At 36.4% G+C, this 20,764-nt stretch overlaps 1 protein-coding gene across 1 annotated transcript in view; it reads right to left on the bottom strand.

The window, feature by feature from the left end:
• Positions 1-4,049: 4,049 nt before the first annotated feature.
• The window catches only part of LOC121389316 (E3 ubiquitin-protein ligase RNF31-like), a 66,231-nt gene continuing 49,516 nt past the window's right edge, over positions 4,050-20,764 (bottom strand). Inside the window, exons 21-25 of the mRNA XM_041520912.1 lie at positions 20,375-20,493; positions 16,166-16,279; positions 11,048-11,196; positions 7,897-8,071; positions 4,050-6,332 (exon numbers count right to left, since the gene is read on the bottom strand). Of these exons, the coding sequence (XP_041376846.1) occupies positions 6,297-6,332; positions 7,897-8,071; positions 11,048-11,196; positions 16,166-16,279; positions 20,375-20,493 (593 nt within the window). The 3' untranslated portion in view covers positions 4,050-6,296. The remainder of the gene's footprint in view (positions 6,333-7,896; positions 8,072-11,047; positions 11,197-16,165; positions 16,280-20,374; positions 20,494-20,764) is intronic.

The following is a 20,764-nucleotide window of genomic DNA, read 5'->3' as shown; positions in this document are numbered from 1 at the left end:
TTTTATTTTACAGAGGAGTTTGTCTTCAAATAATTAATGTACAGCATAATATTAATAACACAAAATTAGTAGACCAATCACTAATCTTCATAACAAATTGTAAAATAACGATTAACTTATTTAAGGAACAAAAGCAAAAGTACTTTCTAATGCATTTTATATTTACTATAACCAGTGTTCATTCAGTTTTGTGTAACGAATTACAGTTAATTAAGAAGGGTCTGGTTTAGAAAGAAAGAAATGTTTTATTTAATGACGCACTCAACACATTTTATTTACGGTTATATGGCGTCAGACATATGGTTAAGGACCACACATATTTTGAGAGGAAACCTGCTGTCGCCACTACATGGGCTACTCTTTCCGATTAGCAGCAAGGGATCTTTTATTTGCGCTTCCCACAGGCAGGATAGCACAAACCATGGCCTTTGTTGAACCAGTTACGGATCACTGATTGGTGCAAGTAGTTTTACACCTACCCATTGAGCTTTGCGGAGCACTCACTCAGGGTTTGGAGTCGGTATCTGGATGAAAAAATCCATGGGATCCAAACCCAGTACCTACCAGCCTGTAAACCGATGGCCTAACCACGACGCCACCGAGGCCAGTAAGTCTGGTTTAGAGGAGTTTCAATAGATGTAGAAGCATTCAAACTAAGCTTGTTTGATATCCACTGGTCAAATGTGGTATTGAAAAAAAAAACCCCAGATGAATGGTCATCTTTTCCATAATATGGCTCATATTTTAGAGAAGAAGAAAAAAACCTGCAGATTTTTACAGAATTTTTCATTTTAGTGCCTCCTGAAAACTTGTGTCTGTCCTTGTCTTATAATGAAAGACTCACAATAATCCCAACTTTTCAAACTATGCAAAACATTTTTTTTTTATCTCTGCTATATACTACCATTTAAAAATGTATGATTAGTTGATTATCAAAATGTCCTATTCAGATCAGTGGAAAACAATGTAAGGGTTGGGATGGGGGTGATTGTGATGGTGAATGAGTCAACATTTTAAATATTCCACACTTTGTCATACGATACATTAGTAGAGAGTGATGAATCTTTCTTACATGTACAATTATAGTAGCTGTATGACAAAGAAAGCATGATTTCTTGTCATAACAGATACCTCAGCAGTTTCACTCGTTAATATTTCCAAAAATGTCATCGATGTATTCAAAAGAATCTTGAAGATATCATTATAAAATCCTGACATGATTTTGTTTTTTAAACAATATTTATTCAATGAATGGAGTGGATTGGCAAACAGGCAGTAGACCTATACAAATGCCTGTCCGACATTAAATACTGTATAAAATTAAATGAATGATACAATCTAATGAAAATTAGCTCCACTATTACATGTGGATCTAATAGCAGCCAGTTGGAGGTCATGTCCACCAATCAAAACCTTACTTGCAGAATCATGCCAGTGATTTGAAAATAATTTGAAAATATTCCAAATTATTCTGAGTGTATACGATATGTTTTCATGTGAATTACGAATGCCTTATTTAGACCAGTAGAACTAATTTTAATCAGATTGCTAACAACACTGTGTAGTATCCAATGTCCAGGTAACATTTCGTCTGTAAATAATAATTTAAATATTGACCAATCACACTTCGCCTTTTATAACGTTATTTGGGAGCATACAAATTCTAAAAATACCGGGAGAGTCTATTTTAATGGCCACAGTACAGCGAACCATACCAATACATACGGGATGGGTTATCAGTCTTCAATTTTACATTAAAAATTATTTATTTATTTAGAAAAAAAAACAACTAAATCAGTCTTCAGTTTTATATTACAAATTATTTATTTTATAAAATAAAACATGTTTTAAGGCATTCATAATTCACACGAAACATGTCGTATACCCTCAGGATAATTCGGAATTTTTTCAAATTATTTTTAAATCACTGGCATGATTCTGCAAGCAAGGTTTTGATTGGTGGACATGAGCTCCAACTGGCTGCTGTTAGATCCACATGTAATAGTGAAGCTAATTTTAATTAGATTGTGAATGATAGATATAAAAGATCATTTCAGCCATTACCTACAAACTGCAACTATTGTGTTTGAAATAAAAATGTGATTATAATACAAACTCAAATATCTACATTTTGTAAAGACAACAAAACATACAACCACAATATTATTTTATCATTTCGGGACACTCTCCCATCAAACCCATCCTCTCGGAGACTCCAAAAACTGCCCACAAAATAAAATCTTGTACATTTTTTGTTAAAATAGATGTATGGTGTAACAGTAACTTTCACCAGTGACTGAATGGATTGTATCCAGTGTTTTAGGAATATTTATAACGATCTACACACACATCAATTCAAATATTTACACATTCCTTGAAACCTGATTGGTCAAAATATCACCATACCCATCAGTGTAACTATGGAATGATTTATTTACATCCATGGGATTAATCAACACATAAATAGTCATCAAATATGAACAAATAAATATACTTTTTTTAAGCACAAGATAGTGTTGTCCACATAATATCATATATAATAAAGCACTTATTCATAACAGCTGTATATATGAAGAGAAATTATGTACACACCACCAGCTAAAGACAACATTATTCATAATTTTTTTAGAAAACTTAAGACCATAAGAGTGATAGAGAAAGAAGAAATTTGCTATCACATGACCGGGACAGGTAGCATGGGATTCAATGGAAGATTTTAAGCCATCCTATTGGCTGTTGGGATGTTCGAACCAGTCTATAGTTCCAGGGGAGATTTACATTAGTTTGAGGTCAGGTTAAGTGCAAACGAAAGTACTTAAACAGTGTATTAGTTAAAACAATATGAACAAGAAAGAAACTTGACAAGATAAAATACATACTGTATATTGACACAACACTTGCGAATATAAGTTTGTTTTCGTTTTAAACATACAAACATATACGTACAGACTGTTTAACAAAATTGCTGTAAACCCACCTGTAAATATACCAAATAATCTACAAGATATATTAAAAATAATTTTGTGTAAATTACATTTTATTTTGTACACTTTACACATTTTAAAAACAAGTCTTAAAGGTCACTTTTGGGGCGGGATGTAGCTCAGTGGTAAAGCGCTCGGCTAATGCAAGATCGATCCCCATCGGTGGGCTCATTGGGCTATTTCTCGTTTCAGTCGGTGCACCACAACTGGTATATCAAAGGCTGTTGTATGTGCTGTTCTGTCTGTAGGATGGTGCATATAAAAGATCCCTTGCCAATAATAGAAAATGTAGAGTGTAACCTCTCTTAGACTTGGTCAAAATTACTAAATGTTTGATGTCTAATAGCCGATTATTGATAATTCAATGTGCTCTAGTGGTGGTGTTAAACAAAAAAACCTTTTTTTTTAAAGGTCACTTCTTCATAGTTCCATACACTGTCATGTTTTGATTATATTTTAGAGACACAAAAATGTCTGGTAAGAAGAGAATACATTTCTATGCAAATCTCCTCTACTCACAACTTAAACACTTGTCAAAACAATAAACAAACTTGTAAATATGCACTGCTGTACGAAATATGTACAGGTATATTAAAAAAAAAAAAAAAGCAATATTTTATAAGTACTGGTAATGTATAATCATGTTCCTGTTTCCATTTTTATTTTAAAGTTGCAAACCCTAGTTTGAACGTATGCATATAAACACTAAGTTAGGTTAATCTATATCTCAATAAAGTTAAAAATAGAGTGAAACGGAGTCTGTGACATTAAAACGGAGAAATACCCTCTAAAATAGACATGCTTTTCTCAATACCAGTAACCATTACTTCTCAAAGGTACGTGCATGTTTAGAATTATGAAAAATGAATTTCTTGGCATTACATACACCAGGATGACCACCAATACTTTGGGTGCACGGAAATGGATATTCTAAATAATAAAATGTAAGTAATGTCCAATTTCAACCATCAAAAATGGCTTTAATGGTGAAGAATGTGTCCATAGTGATTAAAAACTAGGGTCCGTCACTTTAAGGAAAACTCACATAATAAACAAAGTCGCATAATAAACAAAAATATTTATTAATTTTTCTTGTAAAATGTAAACATATCATGAATTACATACTGACAGAATATAATAATTTCATTGACCACTACTATCTAGAGCGGTATACCGTATATACCGTTAGATATCGGTATCATGTCAATACCGATTTACCGTTACCAAGCAAATTTCAAAATACCAAAATTTCGGTATTGAAAATGTTTTACCGCCATTTAGTAAATCACTAACAATACATCTGACAAACACAAAATGGATGAAAAGAAGAGTGGGTGGACATCATTCTTCCTCTAAATCGACAGAAAACCAGGTAGATGTACTTTGTGTCAGTGGAAAGTATGAAATTAGCAGGTGAGCCTTAACTCGGTCATGCATTTAAAGCAGAGTACACTGAAAATACGGCTTGATATCGGTATAGGTATCGGTAATGTGTCGTTACTAAATACCTTACCGATACCGAGGTAAATCACCATAAAAATACCAATACCGATACTGAAATTTCAATACTGCCCAGCTATAGTACTATAATAAATTTGTATTATTGCAAAATCCAATAAGAGTGACCAACAGGTTAACAAATGACATCAGTTTGAATTTGAATTGCATTTTCATACTGTCAAAGAACTGGCTGCAATTTTAATAGATATACGATGAAGATTTTATATGTACTTTTACAATTTTTATCAAACATTCTTTAGGACTATTTAAGATGATTGTTACTACTTTAATATTCCTGAATCAATTATGCAATGATAATATGTGGGATTAATTAACTTGCCAAGTATTGGAGGTCAAGGTATCAATGGTTATATCATTTAGAACATACGGAATACAGAAGCTTTTGTTCGAGCCACTGGGGTTCCTGTCTGAGCGTACGACGAAGAAGAAGAATATCATTTTGGGATTTCTCATTGTACAGAACATTACAATTGTAATAGACAATGAGAGAATCTGCACAACACATAAATTTCAGAACAACACATTCTTAGGATCAAAACACACTAAGTATGAGTTCAACAAGCATTGTATTTTGATGTCAGGGTCTGTAACTTATGTTATCAATGTATGTTAATGTGTTAATATCTTTAGATAAATTTACTTTTAAAAAACCCCAATAATTATGAGAATTTCACACTGATTAATATATACCTTTCCTGTTGCTTATTAAAAAAATTAAAAGAGTAACATTTGAACATTGTGCAGCTGCCAGTTTGGCACTGAATATATAGCCCATGTTCTATGTCTTCTGTTGCCAGATCTGAAGTTCATGCCAGCACAGATGCAGTATGTTGTGTCACATTCAATTCAGTTTGTTTCATTTTTGCCTGGTACCATACTCACCAGACCCAGACCCATCTCCGGTGTGTTTTGGTCCTTACACACCCCACCAAGTGGAAATTTGATAATAAATTAACAGAACATGATCACTAGGTGTGAACACTGGTTATGTAACTTCTACATACAGCAAACTGAGTAGTGCAGAGTATAATTAAGTATATTTGAACATCCAGGTGTAGATTCTGAGGGGTGGGGGGGTGGGGGGTGGGGGGTTATGGTTGGTAGTTTCCAGCTTTGATATTACGTCCATATGACATTATTTCCACTGAACATGAACCACAGTCTTGTTATGGTTTGTCTTGCTTATAAATACCGCAATTTGACTTATCCATGATATCCTAGGTGAACTTTGACTTAACAATGATATCCTAGGTGAACTTTGACTTATTAATGATATCAAAGGTGAACATTGACTTATCAATAATATCCTAGGTGAACTTTGACTTAACAATATCCTAGGTGAACTCTGACTTAACAATATCCTAGGTGAACTCTGACTTAACAATATCCTAGGTGAACTTCGACTTGTCAATGATATCCTAGGTGAACTTCGACTTGTCAGTGATATCCTAAGTGAACTTTGACTTGTCAATGATATCCCAGGTGAATGTTGACTTGTCAATGATATCCTAGGTGAACTTTGACTTATCAATGATATCCTAGGTGAACTTTGACTTGTCAATGATATCCTAGGTGAACTTCGACTTATCAATGATATCCACATTGAAGTTTCACTTATTGATGCCATTCTATATGAATGTTGATTTATCACTGATATCCTAGTTGGAACTTCAACTTAATAATGATATCCTAGCTGAACTTCCATTTATCAATGTTGTAGTTGAACTATGATTATCAGTGTCCTAATTGAACTTTCACTCATCAATAATGTCTCAGTTGAATGTTCTCTTGTCAATGACGTTCCAAAGGAACTTTCACTTGAACAAACTGAAATCAGAAAAAAAAAAAAACAAAATTATAAATCATATTATCTACAAATCTTTAACATTAAAGAATAAAAGTTTTAAAATGGAACATGAAAAGTGCATTTGATTTCATACAGCACATAAATACCCTGTAAATAAATGTAACTACAGTGGCCATGGCGATGAGGTAACGAATGTTTTCCACCTATTTCGTATACATGTGTATTAAGGAAGAATTAAATTAATATTTAATGACAACCATTCATTTAGTCAGTCAGTCACTGTTTTATATTGATAATAAAGAAAGTGAGTCGCTGTTAACGGAAGTAAATAAAAAGTGACATGAAACCATCAGTGAAGGCTGTAACGATACGCCTGTAGTATATTCAGGACGGAGAACAATAGCGATTGTTCAAGAGCAGTTCTCAACATCAAGGGGAAGGAGTTAGCTCAGTCGGTTGAGTGCTCGCTTGAGGATTTTGCCACGCAGGATCGAAACACCTCAGTAAATCCATTCAACTGACTGGGTTTTTTCTCATTCCAACCAGTGCACCACACCTGGACAAAGGCCATGGTATGTGCTTTCCTGTCTGTGGGAAAGTGCATATAAAAGATCCCTTTCTGCGTTAGGAAAAAAGTAGCGGGTTTCCTCTGATGAATAAGTGTCAGAATGACCAAATGTTTGACATCCAATAGCCGATGATTAATTGATCAATGTGCTCCAGTTGTGTCGTTAAACAAAATCAAACTTTAACATCTCAACAATGGTTTGGTATCCAAAACAGGGAACATTGTGTTTTCAAAATTTTGATTCTAAGCAAAATTTCTAGTCAATTTAAAATTGTGTAGCAACCACTGTTTAATGTTTTAAAATTGTGTAGAAATCTCTGAAACTTATGTAGTGAATCTTGACACGATACTGAACAAAATGATCCCTGTAAAGTTAAAATTTGTTTTGTTTAATGACACCACTAGAGCACAATGATTTATTAATCATTGGGTATTGGATGCTAAACATATGGTAATATTTTTCATTAGCAGTAAGGTATCTTCTGTATGCACTTTCTCACAGACAGGATGGCACATACCACGACCTTTGATAGTATACCAGTTGTGGTGCACTGGAATGCGAATTCGATCAATAGGTCCACTGACAGGGATCAAGGAAGGAATGTTTTATTTCACGACACACTCAACATATTTTATTTATGGTTATAAAGTGTCAGACATATGGTTAAGTACCACACAGATAAAGAGAGAGGAAACCTGCTGTCGCCACTTCATGGGCTACTCTTTTCGATTAGCAGCAAGTTATCTTTTATATGCATCATTCCACAGACAGGATAGTACATACCACAGCCTTTGTTACACCAGTTGTGGAGCACTGGCTGGAACGAGAAATACCCCAATGTGGCCACCAATGGGGATCGATCCTAAACCGACCACGCATCAGGCGAGTGCTGTACCACTGAGCTACGTCCCATCCCCCGATAGGGATTGATCCCAGGTGAGTGCTTTATTACTGGGCTACGTCCTGCCCTACACATTGTTAAAGATGGAACACTAAAATCACAAAATGTACGTACCTCTCTGAATTTATTGAGAAATGCGTCATCGCTTTCATTGGCTGCTTTCTTTGGTCTGTTGTGCTTCAATTCCAGCCTATCGAGCAGTCTGCCGATCTCTTCAACATTCATGATCAGCACTGGGTCCAGTTTCTTCTTGTTGATCAGGCCAACCAAGTACTCTTTGTAATGGGTTCTGAAAACAAAACGTTCAATCAGATACTCTTTGTAATGGGTTCTGAAAACAAAACATTCAATCAGATACTCTTAGTAATGGTTTCTGAAAACAAAACGTTCAATCAGATACTCTTAGTAATGGGTTCTGAAAACAAAACGTTCAACCAGATACTCTTAGTAATGGTTTCTAAAAACAAAACGTTCGATCAGATACTTTTTGTAAAGGTTTCTGAAAACAAAACGTTCAACCAGATACTCTTTGTAATAATTTTTAAAAACAAAACGTTCAATCAAATACTCTTTATAATGGTTTCTGAAAACAAAACATTCAACCAGATACTCTGTAATGGTTTCTGAAAACAAAACATTCAACCAGATACTCTTAGTAATGGTTTCTGAAAACAAAACGTTTAACCAGATACTCTTTGTAATGGGTTCTGAAAACAAAACGTTCAACCAGATACTCTTTGTAATGGGTTCTGAAAACAAAACGTTCAACCAGATACTCTTTGTAATGGGTTCTGAAAACAAAACGTTCAACCAGATACTCTTTGTAATGGGTTCTGAAAACAAAACGTTCAACCAGATACTCTTAGTAATGGTTTCTGAAAACAAAACGTTCAACCAGATACTCTTAGTAATGGGTTCTGAAAACAAAACGTTCAACCAGATACTCTTAGTAATGGGTTCTGAAAACAAAACGTTCAACCAGATACTCTTAGTAATGGTTTCTGAAAACATTTTACGTTCAACCAGATACTCTTAGTAATGGTTTCTGAAAACAAAACGTTCAACCAGATACTCTTAGTAATGGTTTCTGAAAACAAAACGTTCAACCAGATACTCTTAGTAATGGGTTCTGAAAACAAAAACGTTCAACCAGATACTCTTAGTAATGGGTTCTGAAAACAAAACGTTCAACCAGATACTCTTAGTAATGGGTTCTGAAAACAAAACGTTCAACCAGATACTCTTAGTAATGGGTTCTGAAAACAAAACGTTCAACCAGATACTCTTAGTAATGGGTTCTGAAAACAAAACGTTCAACCAGATACTCTTAGTAATGGGTTCTGAAAACAAAACGTTCAACCAGATACTCTTAGTAATGGGTTCTGAAAACAAAACGTTCAACCAGATACTCTTAGTAATGGTTTCTGAAAACAAAACGTTCAACCAGATACTCTTAGTAATGGTTTCTGAAAACAAAACGTTCAACCAGATACTCTTAGTAATGGTTTCTGAAAACAAAACGTTCAACCAGATACTCTTAGTAATGGTTTCTGAAAACAAAACGTTCAACCAGATACTCTTAGTAATGGTTTCTGAAAACAAAACGTTCAACCAGATACTCTTAGTAATGGTTTCTGAAAACAAAACGTTCAACCAGATACTCTTTGTAATGGGTTCTGAAAACAAAACGTTCCACCAGATACTCTTTGTAATGGTTTCTGAAAACAAAACGTTCAACCAGATACTCTTTGTAAAGGTTTCTGAAAACAAAACATTCAACCAGATACTCTTTGTAATGGTTTCTGAAAACAAAACATTCAACCAGATACTCTTAGTAATGGTTTCTGAAAACAAAACATTCAACCAGATACTCTGTAATGGTTTCTGAAAACAAAACGTTCAACCAAGTACAGTCAAACCTGTTCTAGCGGTCACCTGTAATCAGCGATCACCTGCCTTAAGCGGCCACTTTTTTCCCTCCCAAACAATTTATAATGTAAATGCACCTGTAATAAGTAGTCACCTGTCTAACGTGGGCAGTGGCCACCTAAATTGGATCCCAAATCACTAAAATACCTGTATTAAGCGGCCACAGTAAATGTTTACAATTATATAAAAGAGATATTTTATCAACAGCGATAAGGTGCAGCAAATAACTGATCTTAACACCTTCAGGAATACTAGTACCCATTCAGTCCCGACATCTCTGCTGTGTATTAATTAAAAAAGTATGACTCTCGAATGCATCTAATTGCCTCTGGGCAGACTACGCTTAACATTTTTAGATTCACTATGTTCTAGCATTCACAGAATCAACACAAATAACTCCTGTGAGAGCCGACAGCTGTATTTACGAAGATCAGTCGCACCTCAACTGCAGCTGAGAATGGGTTTTTTGTGTTAGTTTTGTGCATCTTGACCACAGTCGACAATGGGAGGGAAAGAGTTAAGATTTAAAAATATATATATATATATATATAAAAAAGTTATTATCCTCAGATCAATGACAATGTCAGGGTTGGGAGCCCTGAATCACTGCCGTATTGCATTCAATATATTAAATTACTCGAATAGAAGATAATGTTAGTACTGATAAGGGTGGGAGAGTGGGTTGATTTTTGGAACACGAAATGAGAAAAAAGGAAAACAGTGAGAGACAAGAGGTAGAGACAATAATAGAATACAGAGATTTTAATAGAAAGCGTTAAAATTAACTCTGTTTTGTTTCTACTCACACACACAGACCGGCGTGGTCAGGAACAACGTCTACCGCACCCCTGTTTCGTAAAATCAGTATGACACACAAGCTCGTATAATAATCTCTATTTCTCCCATCCCTAGCCATGCAAGACAGGCGTATTCCATGACGTCAGCCCATGCGGAATAAATCGGTCGTGCATGACCATGTGACTTCTATAGTTTGAGCTGATATTAACATTGGGTGACGTCACGTAAACGGCAAAATAACGCAAGAAATGCTTTTTATATTTCATAAAATACCATTTTTGGGTAGGATCTTTTCAATGGTTATAATTATTTTATTGTAAAATAAAAAGTAAAAAATGTAGGTTTTTCACGTTTTCCCAAAATGCTTGTTTTTCATCTACTGGATGGGAGAAAAATAATCCTCCATTATGTATCCACGTGGGACACGGCTATTCCACACTCAGCAAGCCTCATCCCTGACAACAAATTATGTACCCTCGGGTGGAATAGTCCTGTCCGACATGGACACATATGAAGGATTCTTTTAGTCTATACTCACACACACAGACCGGCGTGGTCTGGAGGAACGCCTCTCCCGCACGCCTCGTCCTTGTGGCCACACGCCCCCTCCTTCTGCTCCATCACCGGGCAGTGCTCACGGTCCTGCTGACCCTCCGGAGTTGACGTGTTGAAATCCACCTTACCCAGCTAGAAAACATGAAACATACAGTCATGTTGAAATCCGCCTTACCCAGCTAGAAAACATGAAACATACAGTCATGTTGAAATCCACATTACCCAGCTAGAAAACATGAAACATTCAGTCATGCTGAAATCCATCTTACCCAGCTAGAAAACATGAAACATACAGTCATGTTGAAACTCACATTACCCAGCTAGAAAACGTGAAACACACAGTCATGTTGAAATCCATCTTACCCAGCTAGAAAACATGAAACATACAGTCATGTTGAAATCCATCTTACCCAGCTAGAAAACATGAAACACACAGTCATATTGAAATCCATCGTACCCAGCTAGAAAACATGAAACATATAATCATGTTGAAATCCACATTACCCAGCTAGAAAACATGAAACATACAGTCAAGTTGAAATCCACCGTACCCAGCTAGAAAACATGAAACATACAGTCATGTTGAAATCCACATTACCCAGCTAGAAAACATGAAACATACAGTCATGTTGAAATCCACCGTACCCAGCTAGAAAACATGAAACATACAGTCATGTTGAAATCCACCTTACCCAGCTAGAAAACATGAAACATACAGTGTTGAAATCTACCTTACCCAGCTAGAAAACATAAAACATGTGTAGAAATCCCATCTTACCCAGCTAGAAAACATAAAACATAGAGTCATGTTGAAATCCATCTTACCCAGCTAGAAAACATGAAACATACAGTCATGTTGAAATCCACCGTACCCAGCTAGAAAACATGAAACATACAGTCATGTTGAAATCCACCTTACCCAGCTAGAAAACATGAAACATACAGTCATGTTGAAATCTACCTTACCCAGCTAGAAAACATGAAACATACAGTCATGTTGAAATCCACCATACCCAGCTAGAAAACATGAAATATATAATCATGTTGAAATCCATCTTACCCAGCTAGAAAACATGAAACATACAGTCATGTTGAAATCCGCCTTACCCAGCTAGAAAACATGAAACATACAGTCATGTTGAAATCCACATTACCCAGCTAGAAAACATGAAACATTCAGTCATGCTGAAATCCATCTTACCCAGCTAGAAAACATGAAACATACAGTCATGTTGAAACTCACATTACCCAGCTAGAAAACGTGAAACACACAGTCATGTTGAAATCCATCTTACCCAGCTAGAAAACATGAAACATACAGTCATATTGAAATCCATCGTACCCAGCTAGAAAACATGAAACATATAATCATGTTGAAATCCACATTACCCAGCTAGAAAACATGAAACATACAGTCAAGTTGAAATCCACCGTACCCAGCTAGAAAACATGAAACATACAGTCATGTTGAAATCCACATTACCCAGCTAGAAAACATGAAACATACAGTCATGTTGAAATCCACCGTACCCAGCTAGAAAACATGAAACATACAGTCATGTTGAAATCCACCTTACCCAGCTAGAAAACATGAAACATACAGTGTTGAAATCTACCTTACCCAGCTAGAAAACATAAAACATGTGTAGAAATCCCATCTTACCCAGCTAGAAAACATAAAACATAGAGTCATGTTGAAATCCATCTTACCCAGCTAGAAAACATGAAACATACAGTCATGTTGAAATCCACCGTACCCAGCTAGAAAACATGAAACATACAGTCATGTTGAAATCCACCTTACCCAGCTAGAAAACATGAAACATACAGTCATGTTGAAATCTACCTTACCCAGCTAGAAAACATGAAACATACAGTCATGTTGAAATCCACCATACCCAGCTAGAAAACATGAAATATATAATCATGTTGAAATCCATCTTACCCAGCTAGAAAACATGAAACATACAGTCATGTTGAAATCCGCCTTACCCAGCTAGAAAACATGAAACATACAGTCATGTTGAAATCCACATTACCCAGCTAGAAAACATGAAACATTCAGTCATGCTGAAATCCATCTTACCCAGCTAGAAAACATGAAACATACAGTCATGTTGAAACTCACATTACCCAGCTAGAAAACGTGAAACACACAGTCATGTTGAAATCCATCTTACCCAGCTAGAAAACATGAAACATACAGTCATGTTGAAATCCATCTTACCCAGCTAGAAAACATGAAACACACAGTCATGTTGAAATCCATCGTACCCAGCTAGAAAACATGAAACATATAATCATGTTGAAATCCACATTACCCAGCTAGAAAACATGAAACATACAGTCAAGTTGAAATCCACCGTACCCAGCTAGAAAACATGAAACATACAGTCATGTTGAAATCCACATTACCCAGCTAGAAAACATGAAACATACAGTGTTGAAATCTACCTTACCCAGCTAGAAAACATAAAACATGTGTAGAAATCCCATCTTACCCAGCTAGAAAACATAAAACATAGAGTCATGTTGAAATCCACCTTACCCAGCTAGAAGACATAAAACATACAGTGTTGAAATCTACCTTACCCAGCTAGAAAACATAAAACATGTGTAGAAATCCCATCTTACCCAGCTAGAAAACATAAAACATAGAGTCATGTTGAAATCCATCTTACCCAGCTAGAAAACATGAAACATAGTCATGTTGAAATCTACCTTACCCAGCTAGAAAACATGAAACATACAGTCATGTTGAAATCTACCTTACCCAGCTAGAAAACATGAAACATACAGTCATGTTGAAATCCACCGTACCCAGCTAGAAAACATGAAACATACAGTTATGTTGAAATCCACCGTACCCAGCTAGAAAACATGAAACATATAGTGTTGAAATCTACCTTACCTAGCTAGAAAACACAAAACATACAGTGTTGAAATCTACCGTACCCAGCTAGAAAACACAAAACATACAGTGTTGAAATCTACCTTACCCAGCCAGAAAACATAAAACATACAGTGCTGAAATCTACCTTACCCAGCTAGAAAACATGAAACATACAGTGTTGAAATCTACCTTACCCAGCTAGAAAACACAAAACATGTGTAGAAATCCATCTTACCCAGCTAGAAAACACAAAACGTGTAGAAATCCATCTTACCCAGCTAGAAAACACAAAACATAGTGTAGAAATCCATCTTACCCAGCTAGAAAACACAAAACATGTGTTGAAATCTACCGTACCTAGCTAGAAAACATAAAACATACAGTGTTGAAATCCATCTTACCCAGCTAGAAAACACAAAACATGTGTAGAAATCCCATCTTACCCAGCTAGAAAACATGAAACATAGAGTCATGTTGAAATCCATCTTACCCAGCTAGAAAACATGAAACATACAGATATGTTGAAATCCACTGTACCCAGCTAGAAAACATGAAACATACAGTGTTGAAATCTACCTTACCTAGCTAGAAAACACCAAACATACAGTGTTGAAATCTACCTTACCCAGCTAGAAAACACAAAACATACAGTGTTGAAATATACCTTACCCAGCCAGAAAACATAAAACATACAGTGTTGAAATCTACCTTACCCAGCTAGAAAACATGAAACATACAGTGTTGAAATCTACCTTACCCAGCTAGAAAACATAAAACATGTGTAGAAATCCCATCTTATCCAGCTAGAAAACATGAAACATACAGTTATGTTGAAATCCACCGTACCCAGCTAGAAAACATGAAACATACAGTCATGTTGAAATCCACCTTACCCAGCTAGAAAACATGAAACATATAATCATGTTGAAATCCACCGTACCCAGCTAGAAAACATGAAACATACAGTCATGTTGAAATCCACCATACCCAGCTAGAAAACATGAAACATACAGTCATGTTGAAATCCACCTTACCCAGCTAGAAAACATGAAACATACAATCATGTTGAAATCCACCGTACCCAGCTAGAAAACATGAAACATACAATCATGTTGAAATCCACCGTACCCAGCTAGAAAACATGAAACATACAATCATGTTGAAATCCACCGTACCCAGCTAGAAAACATGAAACATACAGTCATGTTGAAATCTACCTTACCCAGCTAGAAAACATGAAACATACAGTGTTGAAATCTACCTTACCTAGCAAGAAAACATAAAACATACAGTCATGTTGAAATCCATCTTACCCAGCTAGAAAACACAAAACATACAGTGTTGAAATCTACCTTACCCAGCTAGAAAACATAAAACATGTGTAGAAATCCCATCTTACCCAGCTAGAAAACATAAAACATAGAGTCATGTTGAAATCCATCTTACCCAGCTAGAAAACATGAAACATACAGTTATGTTGAAATCCACCGTACCCAGCTAGAAAACATGAAACATACAGTGTTGATATCTACCTTACCTAGTTAGAAAACACAAAACATAGTGTTGAAATCTACCTTACCCAGCTAGAAAACACAAAACATACAGTGTTGAAATCTACCTTACCCAGCCAGAAAACATAAAACATACAGTGTTGAAATCTACCTTACCCAGCTAGAAAACATGAAACATACAGTGTTGAAATCTACCTTACCCAGCTAGAAAACACAAAACATGTGTAGAAATCCATCTTACCCAGCTAGAAAACACAAAACATAGTGTAGAAATCCATCTTACCCAGCTAGAAAACACAAAACATGTGTTGAAATCTACCTTACCTAGCTAGAAAACATAAAACATACAGTAATGTTGAAATCTATCTTACCCAGCTAGAAAACACAAAACAGTGTTGAAATCTACCTTACCTAGCTAGAAAACATAAAACATACAGTGTTGAAATCCATCTTACCCAGCTAGAAAACACAAAACATGTGTAGAAATCCAGCTTACCCAGCTAGAAAACACAAAATGTGTAGAAATCCATCTTACCCAGCTAGAAAACACAAAACATAGTGTTGAAATCCATCTTACCCAGCTAGAAAACACAAAACATAGTGTTGAAATTCATCTTACCCAGCTAGAAAACACAAAACAAACAGTTTCCTGAAAAGTTAGTTAAGCTGTATATAATCTACGAATTAAGCCACCAACCTTCAAGAGACCTTGTAACTCGTGTACATCGTTGTCACGGAGATAGAAAAAGCAGTCTCGTGGATGATGACAGTGAAACCCTTGCTTCTTACAAGACTTAAACTTTTTACACACCTGAAATAAAACATTTTTTCTCATTAGTAATTATTTTAGGTAAAAAAACCTGTCAAGTTCCCAAAATAATCAATCCCGGGATAGTGTTTAACAATTAAAAAGACCAAAATTATTTCACAATTTAACTAAAGTATCCAAAAAAAGAAAAAAGAAGAAGTTTGTTTTGTTCAACGACACCACTAGAGCACACTGATTTATTAATCATCAGCTGTTGGATGTCAAACATTTGGTAATATTGACATATAGTCTTAGAAAGGAAACCTGCTACATTTTTCCATTAGTAGAAAGGGATCTTTTATTTGCATTATTCCACACACAGAATAGCAAATACCACGGCCTTTGATATACCATTTGTGGTGCACTGGCTGGAACAAGCAATAGCCCAATGGGCCCATCGATGAATCAAATGAATCAAATAAACTGGAGGTTGAGATCCGAATGGCACAGCCATGATGGGTCACGTTATTTCTAACACACCTGTGTAAGGGATGACCCGTTGTATATCAATTCCTTACACTTACACACCTGTGTAAGGGACGACCTGTTGTATATCAATATCTTACATTAACACACCTGTGCAAGGGATGACCCATTGTAGATCAATATCTTACACTGACACACCTGTGTAAGGGACGACCCATTGTAGATCAATATCTTACACTAACACACCTGTGTAAGGGATGATCCATTCTAGATCAATATGTTACACTAACACACCTGTGTAAGGGACGACCTGTTGTAGATCAATATGTTACACTAACACACCTGTGTAAGGGATGACCTGTTGTAGATCAATATCTTACACTTACACACCTGTGTAAGGGACGACCTGTTGTAGATCAATATCTTACACTTACACACCTGTGTAAGGGACGACTGTTCTAGATCAATATCTTACACTTACACACCTGTGTAAGGGACGACTGTTCTAGATCAATATCTTACACTTACACACCTGTGTAAGGGACGACCTGTTGTAGATCAATATCTTACACTTACACACCTGTGTAAGGGACGACCTGTTGTAGATCAATATCTTACACTTACACACCTGTGTAAGGTACGACCTGTTGTAGATCAATATCTTACACTTACACACCTGTGTAAGGGACGACCCGTTGTATATCAATATATTACACACCTGTGGAAGTGATGACCCATTGTAGATCAATATCTTACTCTTACACACTCGGGTAAGAGACGACCCATTGTATATCAATATCTTACACTAACACACCTGTGTAAGGGACGACCCATTGTATATCAATATCTTACACTAACACACCTGTGTAAGGGACGACCCATATTGCATATCAATATCTTACACTAATACACCTGTGTAAGGGACGACCCATTGTAGATCAATAACTTACACTAACACACCTGTGTAAGGGACGACCTGTTGTAGATCAATATCTTACACTTACACACCTGTGTAAGGTACGACCTGTTGTAGATCAATATCTTACACTTACACACCTGTGTAAGGGACGACTGTTCTAGATCAATATGTTACACTTACACACCTGTGTAAGGGACGACTGTTCTAGATCAATATCTTACACTTACACACCTGTGTAAGGGACGACTGTTCTATATCAATATCTTACACTTACACACCTGTGTAAGGGATGACCTGTTGTAGATCAATATCTAACACTTACACACCTGTGTAAGGGACGACCTGTTCTAGATCAATATCTTACACTTACACACACACCTGTGTAAGGGACGACTGTTCTAGATCAATATCTTACACTTACACACCTGTGTAAGGGACGACCTGTTGTAGATCAATATCTTACACTTACACACCTGTGTAAGGGATGACCTGTTGTAGATCAATATCTTACACTTACACACCTGTGTAAGGGACGACCTGTTGTAGATCAATATCTTACACTTACACACCTGTGTAAGGGACGACTGTTCTAGATCAATATCTTACACTTACACACCTGTGTAAGGGACGACCTGTTGTAGATCAATATCTTACACTTACACACCTGTGTAAGGGACGACTGTTCTAGATCAATATCTTACACTTACACACCTGTGTAAGGGACGACCTGTTGTAGATCAATATCTTACACTTACACACCTGTGTAAGGGACGACTGTTAAGTAGATCAATATCTTACACTTACACACCTGTGTAAGGGACGACGACCCATTGTAGATCAATATCTTACACTTACACACCTGTGTAAGGGACGACCTGACCTGTTGTAGATCAATATCTTACACTTACACACCTGTGTAAGGGACGACCCGTTACACACCTGTGGAAGTGATGACCCATTGTATATCAATATCTTACACTAACACACCTGTGTAAGGGACGACCCATATTGCATATCAATATCTTACACTAATACACCTGTGTAAGGGACGACCCATTGTAGATCAATAACTTACACTAACACACCTGTGTAAGGGACGACCTGTTGTAGATCAATATCTTACACTTACACACCTGTGTAAGGTACGACTGTTGTAGATCAATATCTTACACTTACACACTCGTGTAAGGGATGACTGTTCTAGATCAATATTTTACACTTACACACCTGTGTAAGGTACGACCTGTTGTAGATCAATATCTTACACTTACACACCTGTGTAAGGGACGACTGTTCTAGATCAATATCTTACACACCTGTGTAAGGGACGACTGTTCTAGATCAATATCTTACACTTACACACCTGTGTAAGGTACGACCTGTTGTAGATCAATATCTTACACTTACACACCTGTGTAAGGTACGACCTGTTGTAGATCAATATCTTACACTTACACACCTGTGTAAGGGACGACTGTTCTTGATCAATATATTACACTTACACACGTGTGTAAGGGACAACTGTTCTAGATCAATATCTTACACTTACACACCTGTGTAAGGGATGACCTGTTCTAGATCAATATCTTACACTTACACACTCGTGTAAGGGATGACCTGTTGTAGATCAATATCTTACACTTACACACCTGTGTAAGGGATGACCTGTTGTAGATCAATATCTTACACTTACACACTCGTGTAAGGGACGACTGTTCTAGATCAATATCTTACACTTACACACTCGTGTAAGGGATGACTGTTCTAGATCAATATCTTACACTTACACACCTGTGTAAGGGATAACTCGTAGATCAATATCTTACACTTACACACCTGTGTAAGGGATGACCTGTTGTAGATCAATATCTTACACTTACACACCTGTGTAAGGGACGACTGTTCTAGATCAATATCTTACACTTACACACCTGTGTAAGGGACGACTGTTCTAGATCAATATCTTACACTTACACACCTGTGTAAGGGATGACCTGTTGTAGATCAATATCTTACACTTACACACGTGTGTAAGGGACGACTGTTCTAGATCAATATCTTACACTTACACACCTGTGTAAGGTACGACCTGTTGTAGATCAATATCTTACACTTACACACCTGTGTAAGGGACGACTGTTCTAGATCAATATCTTACACTTACACACCTGTGTAAGGGACGACTGTTCTAGATCAATATCTTACACTTACACACGTGTGTAAGGGACGACCCGTTGTATATCAATATATTACACACCTGTGTAAGGGATGACTGTTCTAGATCAATATCTTACACTTACACACTCGTGTAAGAGACGACCCATTGAATATCAATATCTTACACTAACACACCTGTGTAAGGGACGACCCATTGTATATCAATATCTTACACTAACACACCTGTGTAAGGGACGACCCATTGCATATCAATATCTTACACTAATACACCTGTGTAAGGGACGACCCATTGTAGATCAATAACTTACACTAACACACCTGTGTAAGGGACGACCTGTTGTAGATCAGTATGTTACACTTACACACCTGTAATTACTCCTAGTTCTAGAGTTTAAAAAATGTATATGAAATAATCGAAAAGCATGTTTATAAGGTTATTCAAATAAGTGATATAATTTGTACAGGTTTTAATGCTTAATGGTTCTGTGCCGCAATATAATATGCAAATAACTGTTCATTATATAAACGGATATGCAATTAAGTGGATTCGACCGTATCAGTCATTAACTACTTACTCCCACTTTACTGAAAGGCTGGTTGCACCCACTGCAGAACTCGTATGCACACTGCGGACACTTGAAATGCATACAGCCACCTTTTGCCAGTGAGTAACGCATTTTGCAGCTCGGACAATCTACAAAATAAAAACAACAGTTCCATGACTCGTATGTTTATTAAAACCAGCTGACTCTAGTTTCTGAGATACATGGTATGTTCTCGACATTAAATATTCGGGCTGAAATTTCACTGCAGCCGAAATACTATGTCCCGATTATTTGTTCCATATTCAAACTTTAGGGTTACGGTTGAGGTTAGTTTTAGATTTAGAATCAACATTCTGATGAGCCTAATATTCTAGGATATAATGTGTAGTGGTATATATATCCAGGGCGAACTCACTATAC

This window comes from Gigantopelta aegis, chromosome 14 (genome assembly GCF_016097555.1).
Source record: "Gigantopelta aegis isolate Gae_Host chromosome 14, Gae_host_genome, whole genome shotgun sequence".
NCBI classification, from domain to species: domain Eukaryota; kingdom Metazoa; phylum Mollusca; class Gastropoda; order Neomphalida; family Peltospiridae; genus Gigantopelta; species Gigantopelta aegis.
Note: the sequence above shows the minus strand (reverse complement) of the source record. Positions and strands in the feature narration are given on the sequence as shown.